This window comes from Cherax quadricarinatus, chromosome 16, assembly GCF_038502225.1.
Source record: "Cherax quadricarinatus isolate ZL_2023a chromosome 16, ASM3850222v1, whole genome shotgun sequence".
NCBI lineage: Eukaryota > Metazoa > Arthropoda > Malacostraca > Decapoda > Parastacidae > Cherax > Cherax quadricarinatus.
Genome location: NC_091307.1, coordinates 8829648 through 8856288, shown reverse-complemented (window position 1 = coordinate 8856288; position 26641 = coordinate 8829648). Strand labels below are relative to the sequence as shown.

Genomic DNA, 26641 nt, shown 5'->3' with positions numbered 1-26641 from the left:
AGCTCGTCAGGTTCCAAAAATCATTCGTCTCCATTCACTTCTATCTAACACACTCATGCACGCTTGCTGGAAGTCCACGCCCCTTGCCCACAAAACCTCCTTTACCCCCTCCTTCCAACCTTTCTGAGGATGACCCCTGCCCTGCCTTCCTTCCCCTGCAGATTTATACGCTCTCCATGTCATTATACTTTGATCCATTCTCTCTAAATGACCAAACCACCTCAACAACCCCTCTTCAGTTCTCTGACTAATACTTTTATTAATTCCACACCTCGTAATTTCCACACTTCAAATTCTCTGCATAATATTTACACCACACATTGCCCTTAGACAGGATATCTCCACTTCCTCCAACCGCCTCCTCGCTGCAGCATTTACAACCCAAGCTTCATGCCCACTATACAGTACTTTCATACCTTCCCTTCTTTGCCTCCTTTGATAACGTCTTTTTGCCTCCACATATACCTCAACGCGCCACTCACCTTTTTTCCCTCATCAATTCTGTGGTTAATCTCATCCTTCATAAACCCATCCGCTAACACATCATCTCCCAAATATCTGAAAACATTCACTTCTTCCATACTCCTCTCCAATGTAATATCCAATTTTTCTTTAAATCATTTGATATGCTCATCACATTACTCTTATCTATGGTCACTTTCAACTTTCTACCTTTACACACCTGCCCAAACTCATCTACTAACCTTTGCAACTTTTGTTTAGAATCATCCATAAGCACAGTATCATCAGCAAAAAGTAACTGTGTCAACTCCCTTTTGTATGTGATTCCTCATAATTTAATCCCACCCCTCTCCCCAACACCCTAGCATTTACTTGTTTTACAACTTCATCTATAAATATATTAAACCATGGTGACATTACGCATCCCTGTCTAAGACCTACTTTTACTGTGAAGTAATCTCCTTCTCTTCTACACACCCTAACCTGAGCCTCACTCTCCTCATAAAAACTGGTTACAGCACTTAGTTACTTACTATGTATTCTATATACTTACAACATCTGCCACATTGCTCCCCTATCCACTCTATCATATGCCTTTTCTAAATCCATAAATGCAATGAAAACTTCCCTACCTTTATCTAAATACTGTTCACATATATGCTTCAATGTAAACTCTTGATCTACACATCCCCTACTCTAAAGCCTCCTTGCTCATCTACAATCCTACTCTGTCTTACCTCTAATTCTTTCAATAACCTTACCGTACACTTTTCCTGGTATACTCAGTAAAGTTATTCCCCTATAATTTTTACAATCTCTTTTGTCCCCCTTCCCTTTATGTAAAGGAACTATACATGCTCTCTGCCAATCCCTAGGTACCTTCCCCTCTTCCATACATTTATTAAACAAAAATACCAACCACTCCAACACTATGTCCCCCCCCCCCCTGCTTTTAACATTTCTGTCATGATCCCGTCAGTTCCAGCTGCTTTACCCCCTTCCATTCTACATAATGCCTCATGCACCTCCCCACACTCACATCCTGCTCTTCTTTACTCCTAAAAGATGTTATACCTCCCTGGCCAGTACATGAAATTACCACCTCCCTTTCTTCATCAACATTTAAAAGTTCCTCAAAATATTTCTGCCATCTACCCAATACCTCCATCTCCCCATCTACTAACTCCCCTACTCTGTTTTTAACTGACAAATCCATTTGTTCCCTAGGCTTTCATAACTTGTTTATCTACAAAATTTTTCTTGTTTTCATCAACAGTGCCTCTCCCACTCTATTATCTGCTCTCCTTTTGCACTCTCTCACCACACACTTCACCTTTCTCTTACTCTCCATATACTCTGCTCTTCTTATAATACTTCTGTTTTGTAAAAATCTCTCATAAGCTACCTTTTTCTCTTTTATCACACACTTTACTTCATTATTCCACGAATCACTCCTATTTCCTCAAGCACCTACCCTCCTATAGCCACAAACTTCTGCCCCACATTCTTATACTGCATTTTTAAAACTATTCCAACCCTCTTCAACTCCTCCACTACTCATACTTGCATTAGCCCACCTTTCTGCCAGTAGTTGCTTACATCTCACCCTAACTTCCTCCTCCCTAGTTTAAACACTTTCACCTCTCTCTTATTTGTTGTTTCCATTTTCCTTTCGTCCCATCTACCTCTTACTAAATGATCCGATATATCAATTGCCCGTTTATAAACATGTACATCCTGAAGCCTTCCCATCAACCTTTTATCCACCAATGCATAATCTAACAAACCACTTTCATTACGTGCTATATCATACCTTGTATACTTATTTATCGTCCTTTTCATAAAATATGTATTACTTATTACCAAACCTCTTTCTACACATAGCTCAGTTAAAGGCTCCCCATTTTCATTTACCCCTGGCACCCTGAATTTACCTACTTCTCCCTCCACAACATTTTTACCCACTTTAGTATTGAAATTCCCAACCACAAGTACCCTCACACTTGGTTCAAAACTCCCCATGCACTCTACTTTTCCCAAAATCTCTCTCTCTCCTCTATACTTCTCTCTTCTCCAGGTGCATAAATGGTTAATATAACCCACTTTTCACATGCAGCCCTTGTTTTACTCCACATAATCCTTGAATTAATACATTTATATTCCTGCCATAACTTATCCTTCAATAGTATTGCTACTCCTTCTTTAGCTCTAACTCTGTTGGAAACCCCTGACCTAATCCCATTTATTTCTCCCCACTGAATCTCCCCCACTCTTCAGCTTTGTTTCATTTGAAGCCAGGACATCCAGCTTCTTCCCATTCATAACACCCACAATCATCTCATATCATTCGCACAACATACATGCACATTCAAACATCCCACTTTGATGGTTTTCTTCTTTTTCTTTTTAGTAGACTATACAGGAAAAGGGGTTACTAGCCCATCGTTCCTGGCATTTTAGTTGACTTTCACAAAATGCATGGCTTACTGAGGAAAGATTCTTATTCCACTTCCCCAGTGATTTAAAAGGAAATGCAATAAGAACAAGAACTATTAAGAGAATATCAAAGAAAACTCAAATGAGTGTGTATACATAAATGTGTACATGTATGTGCAGTGTGACCTAAGTGCAAGTAGAAGTAACAAGATGTATCTGAAATCTTGCATGTGTATGAGACAGAAAAAAGACACCCGCAATCCTACCATCATGTAAAACAATTACAGGCTTTCGTTTTACACTCGCTTGGCAGGACGGTAGTACCTCCCTGGGTGGTTGCTGTCTGCCAACCTACTACCTATTTATATGCATACATATATATACATTGTATGTATAAAATATAGAGACCTTTTGTTAATTTGTGTACAGTATTCATAATTGAAATTTCTTATGCCAGTCATATATTGATACAAAGACACTCTTATGGAATGGAATCCTCTATGGAGGAAATGTTTTGCATAGAGACCAAGATTTAGTTGTCTTGACATTGTACAATATTGTAATAATGACAGAATAGGTGAGGCTCAAACCCAAGGCAAACGAGTCCTAAAACTTACGGGCCAATGTGCTATCCATTGGTCCTGCCTGTCTTAGTAAGATTTGTTCAACTAGGCTTATTTCTATACACCATAAGGAGGTTAGCATGGGCCCCACTGGCTGCAAATGCAGTTTTTACAGATAACTCTTAACACCAGCATGGCTGTGGCGTGCTCTAGCCTGAGTTGCCTCAAGCCTTTGATCGTAACTCTCAAAATTGTAATAGTGCGAATGCAATGGTGTTTTTATTATTTTGTGCTGTATAGCCCTTGTGACTTAGCACTTCTTTTTGATTATAATAATTTTATTTTGTGAGTCTTATCTTTATAATATTATTGGATTATCTTATTGTCTTGCAAAGTTAATCGAAAAATACTTTTATGTTGCAGGAAGAATGAAGATAGAAGAAACTCAGATTTGCTCGTCTTAATGCCTCAGTTGGACGTCATCATAAAAGGTAGGCAATGTATGGTCTGTTCACTGGTTGTGTTAATGACTTCATCATATTGTTGAATTACTGTATCTTCATTTAAATTATGTAGTGTTCGTATTTATAACTATAGCTTTTGTTTTCTGGTTAACCCTTTCACTGTCACGACCCCTGAAAACAAAAGTCCTCTCAATGTTGCAATTTAAAGAAAAATAGTTTTATCATAAAAATGGTAGAGAAACTTTTTCTGGGAGTAATAACACCAAGCAGGCAAAGTTTAATGGAAAACAGAATTAGGCATGCATGAAGGTTGCAGTTTGGGCACAATTTACACATTTCTTTCACTTTGAGGTCTATTTTAGGTCAATTCCATTGCTCAAACTATCCCAGTTCCTGACTTTCACTAAAATGTCTTCTGTTTTATTGAATAAGTGCAAAAATCTGACCATCTATCAGAGCTATCCAATAAATTGTGCAAGAGATGGTAATTTGACCAATTTTATGCAAAATTTAACAAATTCCAAGTTTAAAACAAAGTACAAAATAAACACTACAGGCATTCCAGCCACTAAAGCAACCTTTCCTCTTTTCATTAACCTGTTTGCTGTCTTGTATGTAGGTGTACATTATTGACACCAGGGTCACTTATGGAGATGTAAGTTTTGAGCTCAGCTCTCTTGGATAAGCTGTGAACAGTAAATTTTGGCCTAGACATGAAAGAATTGTGCAGCGAGTGTGCACATAAAAAATATCCTTCCTCACACAGTGCATGATGAAAACCTCTTCAGAAAATGCCTCATTCACTATTTTAGCTCAAACACAAGGTCAGAAGTTAGCTGTTCCCATTATGCACTGCATGGGAAAGGTTTTTTTTTTATACAGTACATACAAACCCATTCTCTCATATCAAGGCCAGTATTTACTGCTTACAGTAAATATTAGCTCACAGCTGTGATGAAGACATAGATCTACCTAAGCGCCACTGGTCTGAATAATGTAGATCTACACGAGAGACAGAAAAAGGGATAATATGATATAACAGTCATTTTGAACTGGTCAAGGTCGGGGGTGGTTGAAGACATTGTGATTCTTGATGGGGGAACTGAAGTGAAAGTCTATACGCAGGGTTGTCCAGTTTCTTCGACACCATGGGTCATTTCAGCACTAAACTTTTCAGTGGAGGGTCACAAATTGGGAAACAGGAGTGAATGGAGATGAATAGTTTTTGGGACCTGATGAGCAGTTGGAGTGTAAGCAGGGTAATAATTTGTGAAGGGATTCAGGGGAACCAGTTAGCCTGACTTCAGTCCTGGAGGTGGGAAGTATAATGCCTGCACTTTAAAGAAGGGTTTGGGGTATTGGCTGTTCGGAGTGACATCTAAACTGTTGTATCTGAGCACCTCTGCAAAGACCATGATTATGTATGAAAGTGTTGAATGATGAAAATTTTTTCTGGCTTTTTTGGGTCACCCTACCTCGGTGGGAAATGGCCGACGTGTTAATAAATATTTTTTTAACATGCTGCCTATCTCCCACTGAGGCAGTGATCCTCAGAAAAAGAAACACTTTCACCATCACTCACAAGATACTGCGGGGAATAGATAAGGCGGACAGAGACAGGACGTTCCAGAGAGGGGACACAGAAACAAGGGCTCACAATTGGAAGCTGAAGACTCAGACGATTCACAGGGATGTCAAGAAGTATTTCTTCAGTCATAGAGTCGTCAGGAAGTGGAATAGCCTAGAAAGTGACATAGTGGAGGTAGGAACCATACATAGCTTTAAGATGAGATATGACAAAGCTCAGGCAGCAGAGAGAGAGAAGACCTAGTAGCGATCAGCGAAGAGGTGGGGCCAGGAGCTGAGTCTCAACCCCTGCAACCACAATTAGGTGAGTACACTATCACTTTGTAGAGGCGTGTAGATATAACAGTTTAGGTGTCGCTCTAAACAGCAAGTATCCCAGACCTCTCTTGAACGTGCAGTCATTGTACTTCCCACCTGAGTTTATACAGAAATTATTCTACTCGTATATTAATATGAGTGCTTGCGGGCAACAAAAAATCTACCCACAGACCACTTGTGGCTCACAGGCCTGTAGTTGGACTACCCTGGTCTATGGCACACAAAGGTACATATGAGAAGAAATAGACTTGACAAGGGGGAGAAGGTGAATGGTGCTTTGAGGCATCTGTGGGGACAAGAACATTATCCATGGAGGCAAAAAGGATAAGGTATGAAAGTATAGTGGCTCCAACACTTACGTGGGTGTGAAGCATGGGTTGTGAAGCCACTGTGTGGTGAACGTTTCTTCAATAAGTGAATATGTGTCTGAGGGCAGTGCGTGATGTGAATACAGGTTTTCCTTGACTTATGATGGAGTTGCATTCCGATAAACCCATTGTAAGTAAAATATCGTAATTCAAATGCGAATGATAAGATAAGTAAATAAATACAAGTACCATCTGACTTACGACTGAACTTGGTTTCAACCAACTGGTCGTAAGTCAAAATGGACGCAAGTCGAACGTTATGCTGTTAGTACTGTATTTTATACTGTAAGGTTTAGGAGAAACACTGTGTACAACACAGTTATTTATTTGCATACAAAACATTTGTATGCATGAAAACATACGATGACATTCGTATGCATGAGCAGAAAAGTACAAAATAAGCTATGCTGTAAACAGTATGGCTGTGAGTACAAGCGGTCGTGTGTCGAGTAGGTCGTAAGTTAGATGGTACTTTTATCTACTGTCACTGAGTAAGTAAATAAACAAATAATTACTGTAATTAATTAAATACGTATCAGTATTGAAAAGTAAATAAATGAATATAAGTTATGGACTTGCTGCCTTCATAATAGGTCTTACGTTTTATCTCCAGAGTCATTGCTTTGACACCATCATAGTCAAAATACCAAAGTCATTGCTTTTGCACCATCATAAAGTCAAAATACTAGTCATTGCTTTTGTACCATTGTAAAGTTAAAATACCAAAGTCATTACTTTTGCACCATCATAAAGTCAAAATACTAGTCATTGCTTTGTACCATTGTAAAGTTAAAATACCAAAGTCATTACTTTTGCACCATCATAAAGTCAAAATACCAGTCATTGCTTTTGTACCATTGTAAAGTTAAAATACCTAAGTCGTTGCTTTCGCACCATCATAAAGTCAAAATACCAGTTGTTGCATTTGCATCATCGTAAAGTCAAAATATAAGTTGAGGAGTGCCTGTATTATGCAGAGAATTTGTTGCTTGGAGATTAGGAGGATTTGCGGGATTACTAAAAGTATTATCCAGAGGGTTGATGTGGGGATGTTGAGGTGGTTTGGACATTTGGAGAGGATGGAGCAATATAGGATGACTTGGAGGGTGCATAAATGTGTAGTGGAGGAGAGGTGGGGTAGGGGTTCTCTTAGGAAAGGGTGGAGAGAGAGGAGATTTTATATGTGAGAGGCTTAGACATCCAGCAAGTATATGTAAACATATTAAATAGAAGTGATTGGAGGCAAGTGGTTTGAATGACCTGATATGCTGTTTGAGTGTGAGCAAGGTAACATTTATGAAGGGATTCAGGAAAACTGATGAGCTGGACCTAGGTCATATAGGTGGGAAGTACGTACAATGTCTTCACCCTGAAGAAAAGGCGGGGATGTTTTGAACTGTAGTATTGGCACACCTCTGGCAAGGCTGTAATAATAATAATAATAATCTTGGTGGGATATGGCCAGTTTGTTGAACGATGAAAGAATAATAATCTTTATTTCTACAGGTACAAAGTATACAGGCTTAGCAGACATCAATGATAGCTAGGTTTGTAGACCTTGTACATGTAGAAATAAAGATCATATAGAGAGTCCCTTGTTATGCAGAGCATTTTGGGCAAATTAGGTTAGTTTTGTCCCAGGATGTGATCCATGCCAGTTGACTAACACCTAGGTACAGTAAGGCCCCGCTTTACAACGTTTCGCTTTACGGCGTTCCACTAATACGGTCATTTCAAATTATGACCAAAACTCTCTATACGGCTCCCCCCACCTGACTTTCTAATACGTCCATGCCCCACCCAGTTTGTTTACATTCTCCGTGAGATTCTTAGGCACTAAGTCTCTATTATGTCTAGAAACTTCAAAATTTCAAGTGTTTTAAGTTATTTCATATTTTATGTATATTGTACTCTGATAATTATACTTATGTTTACCTGTACCTAAATAAACTTAAACACTGTGCTGGCATGCAGGTACACATTAAAATCAGTAAGAGTGTCTTATGTCTTGAGACACCATATTAGTAATGATAATAATAATAATAATAATAATAATAATAATAATAATAATAATAATCACCGAGTCATTGAATGTTGTGTATTACGTTAATGTACAGTGGACCCCCCGTTATCGGCCATAATCCGTTCCAGAAGGTCGGCCGATAACCGAAATGGCCGAAAACCGAATTAATATTTCCCATAATAATTAATGGAAATACAATTAATCCATTCCAAAGAAAAATATTCACAAAAAAAAAAATAATTTTTTTAACAATTATGTAAGTATTACATATGTTTATTGAAGGCTAATGCTGGCTTCTGGAAGACAGGGAGGAGGAAAGAGGGAGGTGTTAGTGTTTGGAAGGGGAATCCCCCTCCATAAAGACTTTAGGTAGCAAAGCCTTCTCTGGGGTTACTTCCCTTCTCTGTCTTTTAATGCCACTAGGATCAGCTTGAGAGTCACTGGACCCCTGTCTCACAAAATAACTGTCCAGAGTAATCTGTTTCTGGTGACTCTCTAAGATTTTCCTGAAGTAGGACAAGGTTTTGTCACTAAACATGTTGCAGATATGGCTTGTTTCAGCTTTGTCACGGTGGTGTTTCTCTACAAAAGTTTGTACCCTAGTGCACATTGCACACACCTCTTCAATCTCTGAAGAAGGCACCTCCTTCACTCCCTCATTTTACCCCTCTGAAGCAAGTTCCTCAGCTGCGGTCTGTTGCTGTTTGAGATGAAGCTCTTGCAGCTCTTCAGTGGTTAGCTCTTCCCTGTGGTCCTCCACCAACTCTTCCACACCCTTGCCACTTGCCTCCAACCCCAGGGATTTCCCCAGTGCCACAATAGAGTCCACAGGGTCGGCAGTGTCAGGGTCAGCCTCAAACCCTTCAAAATTCCTTTTTTGGAAACAATCTGGTCACAGTTTTCTCCAAGCAGAGTTCAAAGTCCTGCAAGTCACTCCCTCCCAAGCCTTACCTATAAGGCTTATGCAGTCAAGGATAGTGAAGTGATTCCTCCAGAACTGTCTTAGGGTCAACTGAGTGTCTGATGCCACTTCAAAGCACTTTTGAAACACTGCTTTTGTGTAGAGTTTTTTGAAGTTAGAAATGACCTGCTGGTCCATGGGCTGGAGGAGAGGAGTGGTGTTAGGAGGCAAGAACTTCACTGTGATGAAATTGAAGTCCCTTAACACTTGGTCTTGCAAGTCTGGAGGATGTGCAGGAGCATTGTCCAGTAACAGGAGGCACTTGAGTGGCAATTTCTTTTCCAGGAGGTATTTTTTTCACACTTGGGCCAAACACATCTTTAACCCACTCTTTGAAAATTTGCCTTGTGACCCATGCCTTATGATTAACTTTCCACATCACACACAATCTATTCTTCATGACATTGTTTTTCTTGAACACACTGGGATTTTCTGAGTGATACATGAGTGAAGGCTTCACTTTGAAATCCCCACTAGCATTACCACACAACGAAAGAGTAAGCCTGTCTTTCATAGGCTTGTGTCCTGGCAGCGCCTTTTCCTCCTGAGTAATGTAGGTCCTGTTTGGCATTTTCTTCCAAAACAGGCCTGTTTCATCACAATTGAACACTTGTTGGCTTTCGAAACCTTCAGCCTTTACATAGTCCTGGAATTCATGAACATACTTTTCAGCCACACATTTGTCAGAACTTGCAGCCTCACCATGCCTTACAACACTGTATGCCAATACGCTTCTTAAATCTATCAAACCATCCTTTGCTGGCCCTAAATTCACGAACTGCAGCACTTGTTCCAGGCATTTTCTTTGCAAGATCCTCATGCAACTGCCTTGCCTTTTCACAAATAATAGACTCCTTAACACTGTCTCCCACTAATTCTTTTTCCTTAATCCACAATAATAATAACTTTTCCATCTCTTCCATTATTGGTAGCCTTTGTTTAGTTAGACAAGTTACTCCTTTTGCAACATTAGCATCTTTGATTTGTTCTTTCTTTGCCATGATGGATGTAATTGTTGATTTATTCATGCTGTACATCCTGGAAGTTCCACCACCTTCATACCACTTTCAAACTTTTGTATCACTTCACGCTTAAATTCCATGGTGTTTCTCACTTTCTTTGGAGCCATGGTTCCATATTTCACAGTTGTTTTGCAAAAATAACACAAACTACAATGGGAAATAAGGAAAATGTTTGGATGTATAAGCAGAAGCTTCCTCAGCCACCAAGAGACAAAGCCAAACTGATGCACAAGCAGCCCCAGCCGGCAGATGGACGTGTCCCAAATGGCCGATAACCGAGCAAACGGCCGATAACCGGGCGCCGAAAAAACGGCCAATAACCGAGTTATCCGATAACCAAACTGGCCAATAACTGGGGGTCCACTGTACATATTTTCATTAATCCATCTATGATATTTCTTCAAAATTATACAATAAACATGATACATAACATATAAAGATGAGAAATACACCCCACAGTAGAATAACATTTTCTCTAGTCTAACATAAGAGAAAATGTGTTACTGGGGGTAACTAAAAAATTCTTCCCTTCGTATGTAAGTAAGTAAGTAAGTTTATTCAGGTATACACAAATATAGTTACATAGATTATCATACATAGCAGCATATGTGTTCTAAAAATGGTGTTACACGAGAATGGGAGTGTTCCTCTTTATTTATTCTACCGTATCAACGTAGATACGTAGAGTAGTAAGGGAGAAAAAGTTAGCATATGAGAAGTTTTTACAAAGTAGAAGTGATGTAAGGAGGGAAGAGTATATGGAGAAAAAGAGAGAGGTTAAGAGAGTGGTGAAGCAATGTAAAAAGAGAGCAAATGAGAGAGTGGGTGAGATGTTATCAACAAATTTTGTTGAAAATAAGAAAAAGTTTTGGAGTGAGATTAACAAGTTAAGAAAGCCTAGAGAACAAATGGATTTGTTAGTTAAAAATAGGAGAGGAGAGTTATTAAATGGAGAGTTAGAGGTATTGGGAAGATGGAGGGAATATTTTGAGGAATTGTTAAATGTTGATGAAGATAGGGAAGCTGTGATTTCATGTATAGGGCAAGGAGGAATAACATCTTGTAGGAGTGAGGAAGAGCCAGTTGTGAGTGTGGGGGAAGTTCGTGAGGCAGTAGGTAAAATGAAAGGGGGTAAGGCAGCTGGGATTGATGGGATAAAGATAGAAATGTTAAAAGCAGGTGGGGATATAGTTTTGGAGTGGTTGGTGCAATTATTTAATAAATGTATGGAAGAGGGTAAGGTACCTAGGGATTGGCAGAGAGCATGCATAGTTCCTTTGTATAAAGGCAAAGGGGATAAAAGAGAGTGCAAAAATTATAGGGGGATAAGTCTGTTGAGTATACCTGGTAAAGTGTATGGTAGAGTTATAATTGAAAGAATTAAGAGTAAGACGGAAAATAGGATAGCAGATGAACAAGGAGGATTTAGGAAAGGTAGGGGGTGTGTGGACCAGGTGTTTACAGTGAAACATATAAGTGAACAGTATTTAGATAAGGCTAAAGAGGTCTTTGTGGCATTTATGGATTTGGAAAAGGCGTATGACAGGGTGGATAGGGGGGCAATGTGGCAGATGTTGCAAGTGTATGGTGTAGGAGGTAGGTTACTGAAAGCAGTGAAGAGTTTTTACGAGGATAGTGAGGCTCAAGTTAGAGTATGTAGGAAAGAGGGAAATTTTTTCCCAGTAAAAGTAGGCCTTAGACAAGGATGTGTGATGTCACCGTGGTTGTTTAATATATTTATAGATGGGGTTGTAAGAGAAGTAAATGCGAGGGTCTTGGCAAGAGGCGTGGAGTTAAAAGATAAAGAATCACACACAAAGTGGGAGTTGTCACAGCTGCTCTTTGCTGATGACACTGTGCTCTTGGGAGATTCTGAAGAGAAGTTGCAGAGATTGGTGGATGAATTTGGTAGGGTGTGCAAAAGAAGAAAATTAAAGGTGAATACAGGAACGAGTAAGGTTATGAGGATAACAAAAAGATTAGGTGATGAAAGATTGAATATCAGATTGGAGGGAGAGAGTATGGAGGAGGTGAACGTATTCAGATATTTGGGAGTGGACGTGTCAGCAGATGGGTCTATGAAAGATGAGGTGAATCATAGAATTGATGAGGGAAAAAGAGTGAGTGGTGCACTTAGGAGTCTGTGGAGACAGAACTTTGTCCTTGGAGGCAAAGAGGGGAATGTATGAGAGTATAGTTTTACCAACGCTCTTATATGGGTGTGAAGCGTGGGTGATGAATGTTGCAGCGAGGAGAAGGCTGGAGGCAGTGGAGATGTCATGTCTGAGGGCAATGTGTGGTGTGAATATAATGCAGAGAATTCGTAGTTTGGAAGTTAGGAGGAGGTGCGGGATTACCAAAACTGTTGCCCAGAGGGCTGAGGAAGGGTTGTTGAGGTGGTTCGGACATGTAGAGAGAATGGAGCGAAACAGAATGACTTCAAGAGTGTATCAGTCTAGTGGAAGGAAGGCGGGGTAGGGGTCGGCCTAGGAAAGGTTGGAGGGAGGGGGTAAAGGAGGTTTTGTGTGCGAGGGGCTTGGACTTCCAGCAGGCATGCGTGAGCGTGTTTGATAGGAGTGAATGGAGACAAATGTTTTTTAATACTTGACGTGCTGTTGGAGTGTGAGCAAAGTAACATTTATGAAGGGATTCAGGGAAACCGGCAGGCCGGACTTGAGTCCTGGAGATGGGAAGTACAGTGCCTGCACTCTGAAGGAGGGGTGTTAATGTTGCAGTTTAAAAACTGTAGTGTAAAGCACCCTTCTGGCAAGACAGTGATGGAGTGAATGATGGTGAAAGTTTTTCTTTTTCGGGCCACCCTGCCTTGGTGGGAATCGGCCAGTGTGATAAAAAAAAAAAATCAACGTAGAGACAACTAGTACACAGTGTAACTTGTACACAAACCAGATGTGTAGACTTTGTTTGTTTACATAACTCCATGAGTGTCCTCTCTCATATACTCATTCTCTCTCTCTCTCTCATTTATTTGTTTTATCTCGTTTATTCTCCCCAGACCCTAGACTAAGACTACAAATATTTTAAGTTAGTAATGAGTGAACTGTATATGCATTTTATCACTCTAGGATGCTTAAATATCATAGAATATTATGTGTGGGTGGGTTGGCCTGGCTGGCTACCATACATACCACACTTGATTTCTTACAATAAATACTACTCATCTCACCCTAGATTAAGACTACAAATATTTTAAAGTAAGTAATGAGTGTACTATATGTTTATTTTACTTTTTTATTGTTTTTAATGCCTAGTTCTATTGCTAACTTAATATATGTTAGTGTAAACTTATCTTGTATTTATATACATTTATAAGTGGAAAAAAAGGGCGTTCCACTGTACAGCGATTTCTGCTTCACGGTGGTAGCCTGGAACCTAACCTGCCATATAAGTGGGGTCCTACTGTATCTATTTTACTGATAGGTGAACATGGACAGCAGCTGTCTTAAGGAAACATGTCCTAATGTTTCCACCTGTACTAGGGATCAACCCCTGGACCTCATTGTGTGCTGAGTTCGCTAACATTTGAGCTACAGGAGTGAGTGATGGTGAAAACATTTCTTTTTCAGGTCACTCTACCTCAGTGGGAGATGGCTTGTACTTAAAAAATTTTTTAGTATTAATAATATTAATGGTATTTCCCAATTTATAGCAGTGAAAATTTGGTGTTGTGGGGCACCTCTAAATGAAATCCAATCGTCATAAAACTTTATATCTAGGAAATAATTTCTTAGCACAACAGAAACTCAATGAAGGGTTGAAATGAGAAATTCAGAAATCCATTTTTATTATTAGTAGACTACCCTAATGTATAGCTTTGTATAACATATGGTCATTTGCCTACAATAAAGATTTGACTGTTTTTATTATTATTGCAGAGCACTTTGCTGGTCCAAAGCTTATTTGCTTTGAGGATGTTGCTGCAGGAAGTCAAGTGGAGCTGACAAAGCTGACTCTATTGCTTTTGTACATAACAATGATAACAGATGCAAAACTCAGAAAAAAGCTTGTGAATTCTCCTCTTATGGATCAGGCAACTCAAGTGAAAGTAAGTATGCATATGGATTACAACCAACAAATTCAGTATAGATAAGACTACATAGTGTTTAGAGACTAAGTGCTAACCACATAGTCCTCAGAGTTAACGCAGTCCAGAATGCTTTATTATAATGCATTTATGTGAAGCCGGACTTGAAACCTGTAGATGGAAAAGGCAGTGCCTTTTCTCTGAAGAAGGGGTTGGGGTGTTGCAGTCAGAGGGGTAATCTGTTTTCTTGTTTGGGTCACTTTGCCGAGGCAAAGTGACCCAAACCCTGTAAAACTTGAATATCATGCTCAAGCATGAAAACTTTTCTATTCAGAGTTTTGTATAACTTGGGAAAATCCAGTTGATGATTCTGGTTCAACGAGGTATATGCTGCAGTGGCTCTGTTTACCTCAATAGATGCCCATCCACAGTAGTTGGATGATAAAACAGAGGTCTCATAACTGTCTACTGGTCATTAATCACAGCCATTTCTATATACTTCTTTATCAACAAGCAAGAGAACAAGGAATTTAAGGTAGGACAAAATTCTTCCCTGTTACTATTATAAATAAAGCCATATGGCAGATACATGAGTGGTGTCCGCTAATAAAACAGATGACAATTGCTATCTACTTCTCATTTGACTTGCATAACCATCTCAAAATATTTCCACATCTACTAGCAAAACAAAGACTAAGGTAAAATTCATCTGGTGGATGAATTTGAGAGGGTATTTATAAGAAGGAAATTAAAAGTGAATGTAGGAAAGAGCAAGATGATGAAGGTAAGAAATAAGTTGAGTAATGAAAGATTGAATATCAGATTGTGAGGAGGGAATATGGAGGAAGTGATTGTCTTCAGAAATTTGGGAGTGGACTTGTTGGTGGAAGGGTATATGAAAGATAAGGTGAACCATAGAATTGTTGAAAGGAAAAACGTGGGTGGTACATTGAGGCATCTGTAGTGAGGAGGAGGCAGTGTGTGTGGTGTAAATATTATTCAGGGAATTCGTAGCTTGGAGAGTAGGGGAAGGGGAGTGCGGAGTTATTAAAGATATCCAGAGGGCTGAGATGGGGTTGTTGAGGTGGTTTGGACATTTAGAGAGGATTGAGAAAATAGGATGACTTGAAGGTGTATGAATCTGAAGTGGAGGGAAGGCAAGGTTGGGGTTGCCCTAGTAGAGGTTGGAGAGAGGGTAGGGTAAAGGAGGTTTTGTGTGCAAGGGGCTTGGACATCCAGTGTGTGTGTGTGTGTGTGTGTTATTAGTGAGTGGAGGCAAATGGTTTTTAGGACTTGATGAACTGTTGGGTGGGAAAGAGGTAACATTTTGTGATGGGATTCAGAGGAAACTGGTTAGCTAGACTTGAGTCCTGGAGGTGAGAAGTACAGTGCCTGCAGCCAGGCCTACTTTTACTGGGAAAAAATTTCCCTCTTTCCTACATACTCTAACTTGAGCCTCACTATCCTCGTAAAAACTCTTCACTGCTTTCAGTAACCTACCTCCTACACCATACACTTGCAACATCTGCCACATTGCCCCCCTATCCACCCTGTCATACGCCTTTTCCAAATCCATAAATGCCACAAAGACCTCTTTAGCCTTATCTAAATACTGTTCACTTATATGTTTCACTGTAAACACCTGGTCCACACACCCCCTACCTTTCCTAAAGCCTCCTTGTTCATCTGCTATCCTATTCTCCGTCTTACTCTTAATTCTTTCAATTATAACTCTACCATACACTTTACCAGGTACACTCAACAGACTTATCCCCCTATAATTTTTGCACTCTCTTTTATCCCCTTTGCCTTTATACAAAGGAACTATGCATGCTCTCTGCCAATCCCTAGGTACCTTACCTTCTTCCATACATTTATTAAATAATTGCACCAACCACTCCAAAACTATATCCCCACCTGCTTTTAACATTTCTATCTTTATCCCATCAATCCCGGCTGCCTTACCCCCTTTCATTTTACCTACTGCCTCACGAACTTCCCCCACACTCACAACTGGCTCTTCCTCACTCCTACAAGATGTTATTCCTCCTTGCCCTATACACGAAATCACAGCTTCCCTATCTTCATCAACATTTAACAATTCCTCAAAATATTCCTTCCATCTTCCCAATACCTCTAACTCTCCATTTAATAACTCTCCTCTCCTATTTTTAACTGACAAATCCATTTGTTCTCTAGGCTTTCTTAACTTGTTAATCTCACTCCAAAACTTTTTCTTATTTTCAACAAAATTTGTTGATAACATCTCACCCACTCTCTCATTTGCTCTCTTTTTACATTGCTTCACCACTCTCTTAACTTCTCTCTTTTTCTCCATATACTCTTCCCTCCTTGCATCACTTCTACTTTGTAAAAACTTCTCATATGCTAACTTTTTCTCCCTTACTACTCTCTTTACATCATCATTCCACCAATCGCTCCTCTTCCCTCCTGCACCCACTTTCCTGTAACCACAAACTTCTGCTGAACACTCTAACACTACATTTTTAAACCTACCCCATACCTCTTCGACCCCATTGCCTATGCTCTCATTAGCCCATCTATCCTCCAATAGCTGTTTGTATCTTACCCTAACTGCCTCCTCTTTTAGTTTATAAACCTTCACCTCTCTCTTCCCTGATGCTTCTATTCTCCTTGTATCCCATCTACCTTTTACTCTCAGTGTAGCTACAACTAGAAAGTGATCTGATATATCTGTGGCCCCTCTATAAACATGTACATCCTGAAGTCTACTCAACAGTCTTTTATCTACCAATACATAATCCAACAAACTACTGTCATTTCGCCCTACATCATATCGTGTATACTTATTTATCCTCTTTTTCTTAAAATATGTATTACCTATAACTAAACCCCTTTCTATACAAAGTTCAATCAAAGGGCTCCCATTATCATTTACACCTGGCACCCCAAACTTACCTACCACACCCTCTCTAAAAGTTTCTCCTACTTTAGCATTCAAGTCCCCTACCACAATTACTCTCTCACTTGGTTCAAAGGCTCCTATACATTCACTTAACATCTCCCAAAATCTCTCTCTCTCCTCTGCATTCCTCTCTTCTCCAGGTGCATACACGCTTATTATGACCCACTTCTCGCATCCAACCTTTACTTTAATCCACATAATTCTTGAATTTACACATTCATATTCTCTTTTCTCCTTCCATAACTGATCATTTAACATTACTGCTACCCCTTCCTTTGCTCTAACTCTCTCAGATACTCCAGATTTAATCCCATTTATTTCCCCCCACTGAAACTCTCCTACCCCCTTCAGCTTTGTTTCGCTTAGGGCCAGGACATCCAACTTCTTTTCATTCATAACATCAGCAATCATCTGTTTCTTGTCATCCGCACTACATCCACGCACATTTAAGCCTGAAGAAAAGAATGTGTAATAATTTTATAAGTCACTGGTGGTGTTTTAATCTTCTCTATTTTCTCTGGATGGAATGTCATGTCCATTTTCTCTGGAAATAGGCAGTATACTGTGTCAAACACTAGCATCAAAACTAGCTTCCCCCTTGCCTTATTGAGCAAGTTCATTTAGTAACTAAATTTCATTTAATATATGGGTACATAACACATTCCTAGATGAACAGATGACATCTACAATGTTTAGTGTCCAAGACTTCATTATTTTAATGAAATACGAAATATAACACATTTTGTTTGACTTTCTTTGGGGTGGGGAGTCATAAGCACATATTATTTTTTTTTTTTTAACACATCGGCCGCTTCCCACCGAGGCAGGGTGACCCAAAAAGAAAGAAAGAAAATACTTTCATCAATATTCAGCACTTTTAACCGTCACTCATACATAATCACTGTCTTTGCAGAGGCGCTCAGGTATGACAGTTTAGTTGTCCCTCCAAACTGCCAGTATCCCAAACCCTTCCTTTAAAGTGCAGGCATTGCACTTCCCATTTCCAGTACTCGGGGTCTGGCTATATAAAAATAACCAGTTTCCCTGAATTTTTTTTTTTTTTTTCAACAAGTTGGTCGTCTCCCACCGAGGCAGGGTGACCCAAAAAAGAAAGAAAATCCCCAAAAAGAAAATACTTTCATCATCATTCAACACTTTCACCACACTCACACATTATCACTGCTTTTGCAGAGGTGCTCAGAATACAACAGTTTAGAAGCATATACGTATAAAGATACACAACATATCCCTCCAAACTGCCAATATCCCAAACCCCTCCTTTAAAGTGCAGGCATTGTACTTTCCATTTCCAGGACTCAAGTCCGACTATAAGAAAATAACCGGTTTCCCTGAATCCCTACACTAAATATTACCTTGCTCACACTCCAACAGCTTGTCAGGTCCCAAAAGCCATTCACTCCTATCTAACATGCTCATGCATGCTTGCTGGAAGTCCAAACCCTTATCCAATAAAACCTCCTTTACCCCTTCCCTCCAACCTTTTCGAGGACAACCCCTGCCCCGCCTTCCTTTCCCTACAGATTTATATGCTCTCCATGTCATTCTACTTTGATCCATTCTCTAAATGACCAAACCACCTCAACAACCCCTCTTCAGCCCTCTGACTAATACTTTTATTAACTCCACTCCTCCTCCTAATTTCCACACTTCGAATTCTCGGCATAATATTTAAGCCACACATTGCCTTTAGACAGGACATCTCCACTGCCTCCAACTGCCTCCTCGCTGCAGCATTTACAACCCAACCTTCACACCTATATAAGAGTGTCGGTACCACTATACTTTCATACATTCTCTTCTTTGCCTCCATTGATAACTTTTTTGTCTCCACATATACCTCAACACACCACTCACCTTTTTCCCTGATCAATTTATGGTGAACTTCATCCTTCATAAACCCATTCGCTGACACATCAACTCCCAAATATCTGAAAATATTCACTTCTTGCATACTCCTTCTCTCCAATGTGATATCCAGTTTTTCTTTATCTAAATCATTTGATACCCTTATCACCTTACTCTTCTCTATGTTCACTTTCAACTTTCTCCTTTATACACCCTCCCAAACTCGTCCACTAACCTTTGCCACTTTTCTTTAGAATCACCCATAAGTACAGTATCATCAACAAAATACTAGTAACTGTGTCAACTCCCATTTTGTATTTGATTCCCCATAATTTAATCCCTGCCCTCCCCAACACCCTAGTATTTACTATTTTTACAACCCAATCTATAAATACTGTATATTAACCCCTTCAGGATCCAAGGCCCAAATCTGAAGTGGTGCCCCAGTGTCCAAGAATTTAAAAAAAAAAATTTTTTTATTTTTTCTTATGAAATGGTAGAGAATCTTTTTGTGAAGGTAATAAAGCAAAAAGTACGAAATTTGATGGAAAATTGACGAAATTATGCTCTCGCGAATTTTGATGTGTCAGTGATATTTACGAATCAACGATTTTGCCGACTTTGACTCCCATTTTAGGCTAATTACATTATTCCAGTCAACCAAATTCTTAGCTATTTCACTAGTATTACTTCTATTCTATCGATTGAGCACAAGAAATCGCCAAGTCAACTGTTTCAACTACAAATTAAAGTGATCGGAAATTGTTAATTTGGCCAATTTAACACAAAGTTCAAAATATTCCAATTTTAAAATAGGGTCCAGAATAAACAATGTAGGTATTCCTGGAACTAAACTAACATTTCCTCTGTTCATTAGTTATGTTTTGAGGCTTTACAAATAAATTCCATTTTTATTTTTTATTCACATAATGAATTTTTATTCACACCAAAAAATAGAAGATTTACTGTTATGCAATACTGTAATAATTGTATAAATATCATCACCATATTTGTTAATGTATATTAGACCCACCAGCTGGCGTGTATTAGACGTGTGAGGTCGTTTGTTTACTCTTGAATATTGGCAAAAATTTAACATTTCTGCTACTTTGAGCTCGGTTTCAAGCCATTTCCAGTGCTAAAACCAATCAAAATCATCTCTATTTCTGTAATATGTCTTCCATTCTATCAAATGAGACCAAGAAATCGCAAATAGAACTATAAAAACCATACGAAAAAACACTGCAAAGTCGCTGTTTTAATAGAAAAATCATGATTTCAGTTTTTTCTCTCATTATACACAGCGTGCTGCAGGATCTGTTTTATGTAGTGCACACATGCCACATAGATGTATTCTCTCATATCTAGGCCCAAATGTACCAGTCACAGTTTATCAGAGTGAGCTGAGCTCATGACGTAGATCTACAGTTTGGACCCTGAACGTAAAGCCGTAGATCTACGGGACGGACCCTCAAAGGGTTAACCCTTTGGGGGTTTCGGCCGTACTAGTACGGCTTACAACCCAGGGTTTTTGACGTTCTAGTATGCCTGAATTCTGGCGCCCTCAAATCTAGTGGGAGAAAGCTGGTAGGCCTACATATGAAAAAATGGGTCTATGTGGTCAGTGTGCACAGTATAAAAAAAAAATCCTGCAGCACACAGTGTGTAATGAGAAAAAAAAGCTTTGACCGATTTTTGGGAGTAAAACAGCGATTTTGCACTGTATTTTCGTATGGTATTTATTGTTGTATTCTAGTTTTCTTGGTCTCATTTTATAGAATGGAAGACATATTACAGAAATAGAGATGATTTTGACTGGTTTTACAAGGAAAAGTACCTTGAAATTGAGCTCAAAATAGCAGAAATGTTTGCTTTTTACCAAAGTTCAAAAGTAAACAAATCATGCCAAGCATCCAATGCATGTCAACTGGTGAGTCTAATATTCTTTCGCAAGTGTGCCAGTATTATTTATACCATTTTTTACACTAATGCAGTAGTCTGCATGACAGTAAATCTTCTAGTTTTTGTGAGAATAAAAATTCAAAGTGGAAAGCAAAATAATGTAAGAGGGGCCTTGAGACGTGACTAATGAACAGAGGAAATGTCATTTTAGTGCCAGGAATGTCTTTCTTGTTTATTCTGGACCCTATTCGGAAATTGGCATCTTTTGAAATTTGTGTGAAATTTGGCAAAATTGCTAAATTCTGACCACTGTACTGGATAGTTGAAATTGAAAAGTGGGTGGTTTCTTGCACTCATTCGATAGAAAAAATGGAGTTCTAGCGAAATATTCATGTTTTTTTTGTCGACCAGTACAGTGGAATTGGCCGAAAATGGGGCTCAAAGTGGGCAAAATCGCCGATGCGTAAACATCGCCGAGACTGCTAACTTCGCGATAGCATAATTCCGTAAGTTTTCCATCAAATTTCATAGTTTTGGTGTCATTATGATCGGGAAAAGATTCTCTATCTTTTCATAAGAAAAAAAAATTTTTTTTTTAATTTGGCCGACCCTGAGAACGAGTCTCGGAGAGGGCCTGTCGACCCTCAAAGGGTTAACCCTTTGACTGTTTCAGGCCCCTCTCTGAAACTGTCATTCTATGTCGCCAAATATTAAAAAAAAAAAAAAATTATTTTTTCTTATGAAAATGTTAGGAATATTTTTCTGAGTGTTTTAAGCCTAAAAAAAATTTTTGCCATCAGTACTTACCGAGATATAGAGCTGCAAAGTTTGCAGAAAGTGACGTGCGTACGGCAACAGCGGCGATGCCACCCACCCGGTATTCTTTTATTTACTCTAATTCAAAGGTTTCTTGCATTTTTCAATATTTTTCTGTTCCAGGTAACTTATGTGGCCTGTGAGACCAATGTAAGGTGCATTCTTCAAATATACACTCATTGTTTACAACACAATAACAGGACAAACTTTATCACTACTAGTTTGTGTATACACTTTGTTTACACAAACAATACAAAACAATGTTTATTACTATTGTTCCATAATATATATACAGATGTACAGTCACTAAACACGTTCCTAGAACTGCTGCAGCTTGTGGAACTCTTTGAAACATGGGTATATGCAGAGGGGCACTTGACACTCCTCACATATAAAACGAGTGTCTGCGTGTTTGTGGGCGTTTTGTGGTATGCATACATACATAACACCTCTTCTGAGCATTTTTCTTGGCAGTAGTAGGAGGCAGTTGCATGGGGTAGTGATCACCAGGCCTGAAACGAGATGTGTGTTGGTAATTTCGTGGGCGCTGGTCTATTGCAGGTGTTGCTCCTTGGTACTTTGCAATTATTTGTCTGATTACTGACAAGCAAAATTCACCATATTTTGGTGTTTTGTTGGTCTTCAACTTGTATATGTTATAAGCATTCAGCATAGAGATATCAACAAGATGGAAAAAAAGTTTTATATACCACTTACAACTCTTGCGTACACAGTCTGCAAACCCAATCTGCATGTCACATTTGTCCACTAAGCGTATATTGAGGTTGTAGTCCATGACAGCTGCAGGCTTTAGAATAGGTTCATTGGTCTCTCTGTTGTGCCTGCCACTGTGTACCATTTCGTTTCTGTGAACTGATGTCAATAATGTGACATCACGTTTGTCATGCCACCGAAATGCCATGATGTCATTGGCAGCAAAGGCTTGCACCTCACCTCTGCGAGTGCCAGTGTCGAACCTTGGCATATGATTACGATTATGACGCACTGTGCCACACACGTCTGTCAAGTTCACTCGCAAGAAATCACTGAGTAAGGGGCTTGTGTACCAGTTATCAGTAAATAACATATGCCCCTTACCAAGATATGGTTCCATCATTGCTCGAACCACATCACCAGAGATACCCAATAACTTCATGGTATCTCTCAAAGTATTACTGCCAGTGTACACAGTGATATCCAAAACTAGACCACTTCTGCAATCACACAGTACAAATAGCTTTATACCAAAGCGTTTCCTCTTGCTTGGTATATATTGCTTGAATGAGAGTCTTCCTTTGAATAAAATCAAGGACTCATCAATAACAAGCTTCCTGAAGGGATAAAAATACATGCAGCACTTTTGTTTCAGGTACATAAACACATTTCTTATCTTATATAACCTGTCACTTCTGTCAGGCCTGGTTTTGTCTGAAAAGTGTAACATACGTAACAGTATCAGGAAAGGATTGACACCTGTAATGTCACTAAAACCTGGAGTTGAAATCAGGCGTTCTGTTGCCCAGTATGTGGTGACAGTGTGCTTATACACATGTGGCATAAGCATTATTGTGGCAAAAAACAGGTACATCTCTGCCACAGTTGTCTCCTTCCACTTGTGTAGCCGTGATTTTGGTGAGAGAATTGTATTTGCCATGGTGTAATCACAGTATGTTTTTGTTTCCCTGACAATGATGTCCATCAGGGGTTCATCGAAGAATAACTCAAAGCAGTCCAGTTCACTGGCATTGTTCCCAAGTGGACATGATGGCTTTATTCCACTTTGTGTTTCATCAAAGCCATGGGGACTGGGAACAAACTCGTCACCATCCTGCCAATCCCAGATGCGGTCTGCTGGTGGGGTCTGGATATTGTACCGTGGTTGTGGTTGTGCAGGTTGTGGGAGTGCAGGTTGTGGGAGTGTGGGGTCGGGTGAGGCTGGTTGTTGTGCAGAGTCAGCAGCGTGGGTAGTAGCGTGGCCCGCTGATGGTGCCACATGGGCCGTGCCACCCTCACTATCACCACCACTGCCTGCTCCCTCACTCACATCATTCATACCCATCGTTACAATATCGTCATCTTCACTATCAGGTCGTGGTGTAGGGCCATGGGATGTGCTCCCAGATTTTCTCCTTCCCCTTGGAACAACATATGAAACACTACCAGACCGCATGCTACGTCGTACATACTGCCGCTTCACTGGGGAATATTCACCCTCACTGTCACTAGAACTGCTTTCAATGACCTTGAAATCACTATCACTATCACATTCACTGCTATCATCTGGGCGTTGTACACGACCAAATAGTTTTCTCTTTCGTCCTGGTACAGGCGAACGTGAACGTGAACAAGCCGGCCCAGCACCAGAGGTGGAAGGTTGTGGGTCATCTGGGTTTTCATCACTAATTACATTATCCTGGGCACTTTTTCCAGTAACACTCACTTCAAAACCCTGGAATTCACTGTCACTGACATTTTCATCGCTGTTAGAGCTATCACTTGGGAACAAAAGACCTCCAATCCGCCGAGGAGTGAGGAACTTCTTACTGAGAGGCATGGTGAAAATGGACTACCAAGATGGCGTTCCCACAATGCACCGCTGGGTCCCAGATTTTTTTCACAGGGTTCACACCGACCACTGAGACCCATTCTCTCACATGTAGGCCTACCAGGCCTTTCCCGCTTGATTTGAAGCCGCTAGAATTTGTGCGTATAAATACGTCAGAAACATTGGCTCGTAAGACGTATTTATACATCGTAAACAGTCAAAGGATTAAAGAACCATGGTGACATTACACATCCCTGTCTAAGACCTACTTTTACCGGGAAGTAATCTCCCTCTCTTCTACACACCCTGACCTGAGCCTCACTATCCTCATAAAAACTGATTACAGCATTTAGTAACTTACTACCTATTCCATATACACCTACCATCCGACTTACGACCGAGTTCGGTTCCGAGAAACTGATCATAAGTCGAAATGGACGTAATTCGAACTTTACTACTGAATATCAATACATGTATAGCATTTTTGTAATGACTTTATTTTATTGTTTTATTTGGGTATTTCATGTTTTACTTTACTTTTTTGCTGTTAGTACTGTATTTTATGCTGTAAGGGTTAGGTTAAACACTGTGTACAACACAAACACTTGTTTATTTCCCAGAAATTAGGCATAAAAAGCATGGTCGTAAGTCGAGTCGTCGTATGTCGAGCAGGTCGTAAGTCGGATGGTAGGTGTACTTGCAACATCTGCCACATTACTCCCGTATCCACTCTATCATATGCCTTTTCTAAATCCATAAATGCAATGAAAACTTCCCTACCTTTACCTAAATACTGTTCACATATATGCTTCAATGTAAACACTTGGCCTACACATCCTCTACCCACTCTAAAGTCTCCTTGCTCATCCGCAATCCTACTCTCTGTCTTAACTCTAATTCTTTCAATAATAACCCTATGTACACTTTTCCTGGTATACTCATAAAACTCTCTACAGGATTTAGTAACTTACTACCTATTCCATACACTACTTGAAACCTCTGCCACATTTCTCAGTAAACTTATTCCCCTATAATTTTTACAATCTCTCTTGTCCCCTTCCCTTTTTATAAAGAAATTATACACGCTCTCTGCAAATCCCTAGGTGCCTTCCCCTCTTTCATACAATCTGCTTGACTTGGTTCTTGCCAACAAAGAGTCACTAATTAATAATCTTGAGTTTACTGATGAGCTTGGGGAGAGCAATCACAAATCACTTAGTTTCAATATATCATGGAATTACCCAGATAATTGCAGTCAAATCTCTGTCCCAGATTTTCACTTGGCCGACTGCATGGGACTGAAAAATTACCAGGGTGGGCTAAATTGAGATGTCCTGACCATGGGTCAGGTAGGTAATCTTGGTTGCCAATATAACGTTTTTCAGAGCATAGTTCTAGCTGCCCAGACAACTTTTGTTCCAAGTAGGGAAATTAGATCTAACAAAAATGATCCCAAATGGATGAACAATAGATAAAAACATCTTGTTGGTCAAAAGAGAGGCATATATAGGCATATCAAAAGAGGGGATGGGCAGTTAAGAAATCAATATATTCAATTAAAGAGAGAAATAAAGAAAGGAATAAGAAAAGCAAAAAGGGATTATGAGGCTAAGGTCGCAAGGGATTCAAAGACTAACCCAAAAGGGTTCTTTCAGGTATACAGAAGTAAGATTAGGGACAAGTAGGCCCACTTAAGAGTAACTCTGGTCAGATCACTAACAGTGATAAGGATGTGTGTGAAATCCTCAATACCTGTTTCCTCTCAGTTTTCACCCAGGAAAATACTAGCGATATTCCTGAAATAATAGATTATGTAGAACAGGACGATAATAAACTATACATGATTGCAGTAACTAGTGACATGGTCCTCAGACAAATAGAGAAACTAAAGCCTAACAGATCCCCAGGCCCTGATGAACTGTTTGCAAGGGTGTTAAAGGAACGTAAAGAGGAACTTAGCATACCTTTGGCTAATCTTTTTAACATATCACTACAAACTGGCATAGTGCCTGATAAGTGGAAAATGGCAAATGTAATACCTTTTTACAAGGCAGGTGACAGGTCCTTGGCTTCGAACTATAGACCAATAAGCCTTACCTCCATAGTGGGAAAATTTATGGAATCAATAATTGCCGAAGCAATTCGTAGCCATCTTGATAGGCACAGATTGATTAATGAATCTCAACACGGTTTTACAAAGGGGCGTTCCTGTCTTATGAATTTACTAACTTTTTTCACTAAGGTGTTTGAGGAGGTATATCATGGTAGGTTGGTAGACAGCAACCACCCAGGGAAGTACTACCGTCCTGCCAGATGACT

General features: G+C 39.6%; 1 protein-coding gene across 1 annotated transcript in view; it reads left to right on the top strand.

The window, feature by feature from the left end:
- LOC128688860 (putative leucine-rich repeat-containing protein DDB_G0290503) overlaps positions 1–26641 on the top strand; it is a gene marked incomplete at its 3' end in the record, with an annotated part of 132346 nt that overhangs the window by 11574 nt on the left and 94131 nt on the right. The window contains 2 exon segments of the mRNA XM_053776870.2: positions 3885–3952; positions 14098–14267. Coding sequence (XP_053632845.2) covers positions 3885–3952; positions 14098–14267 — 238 coding nt within the window.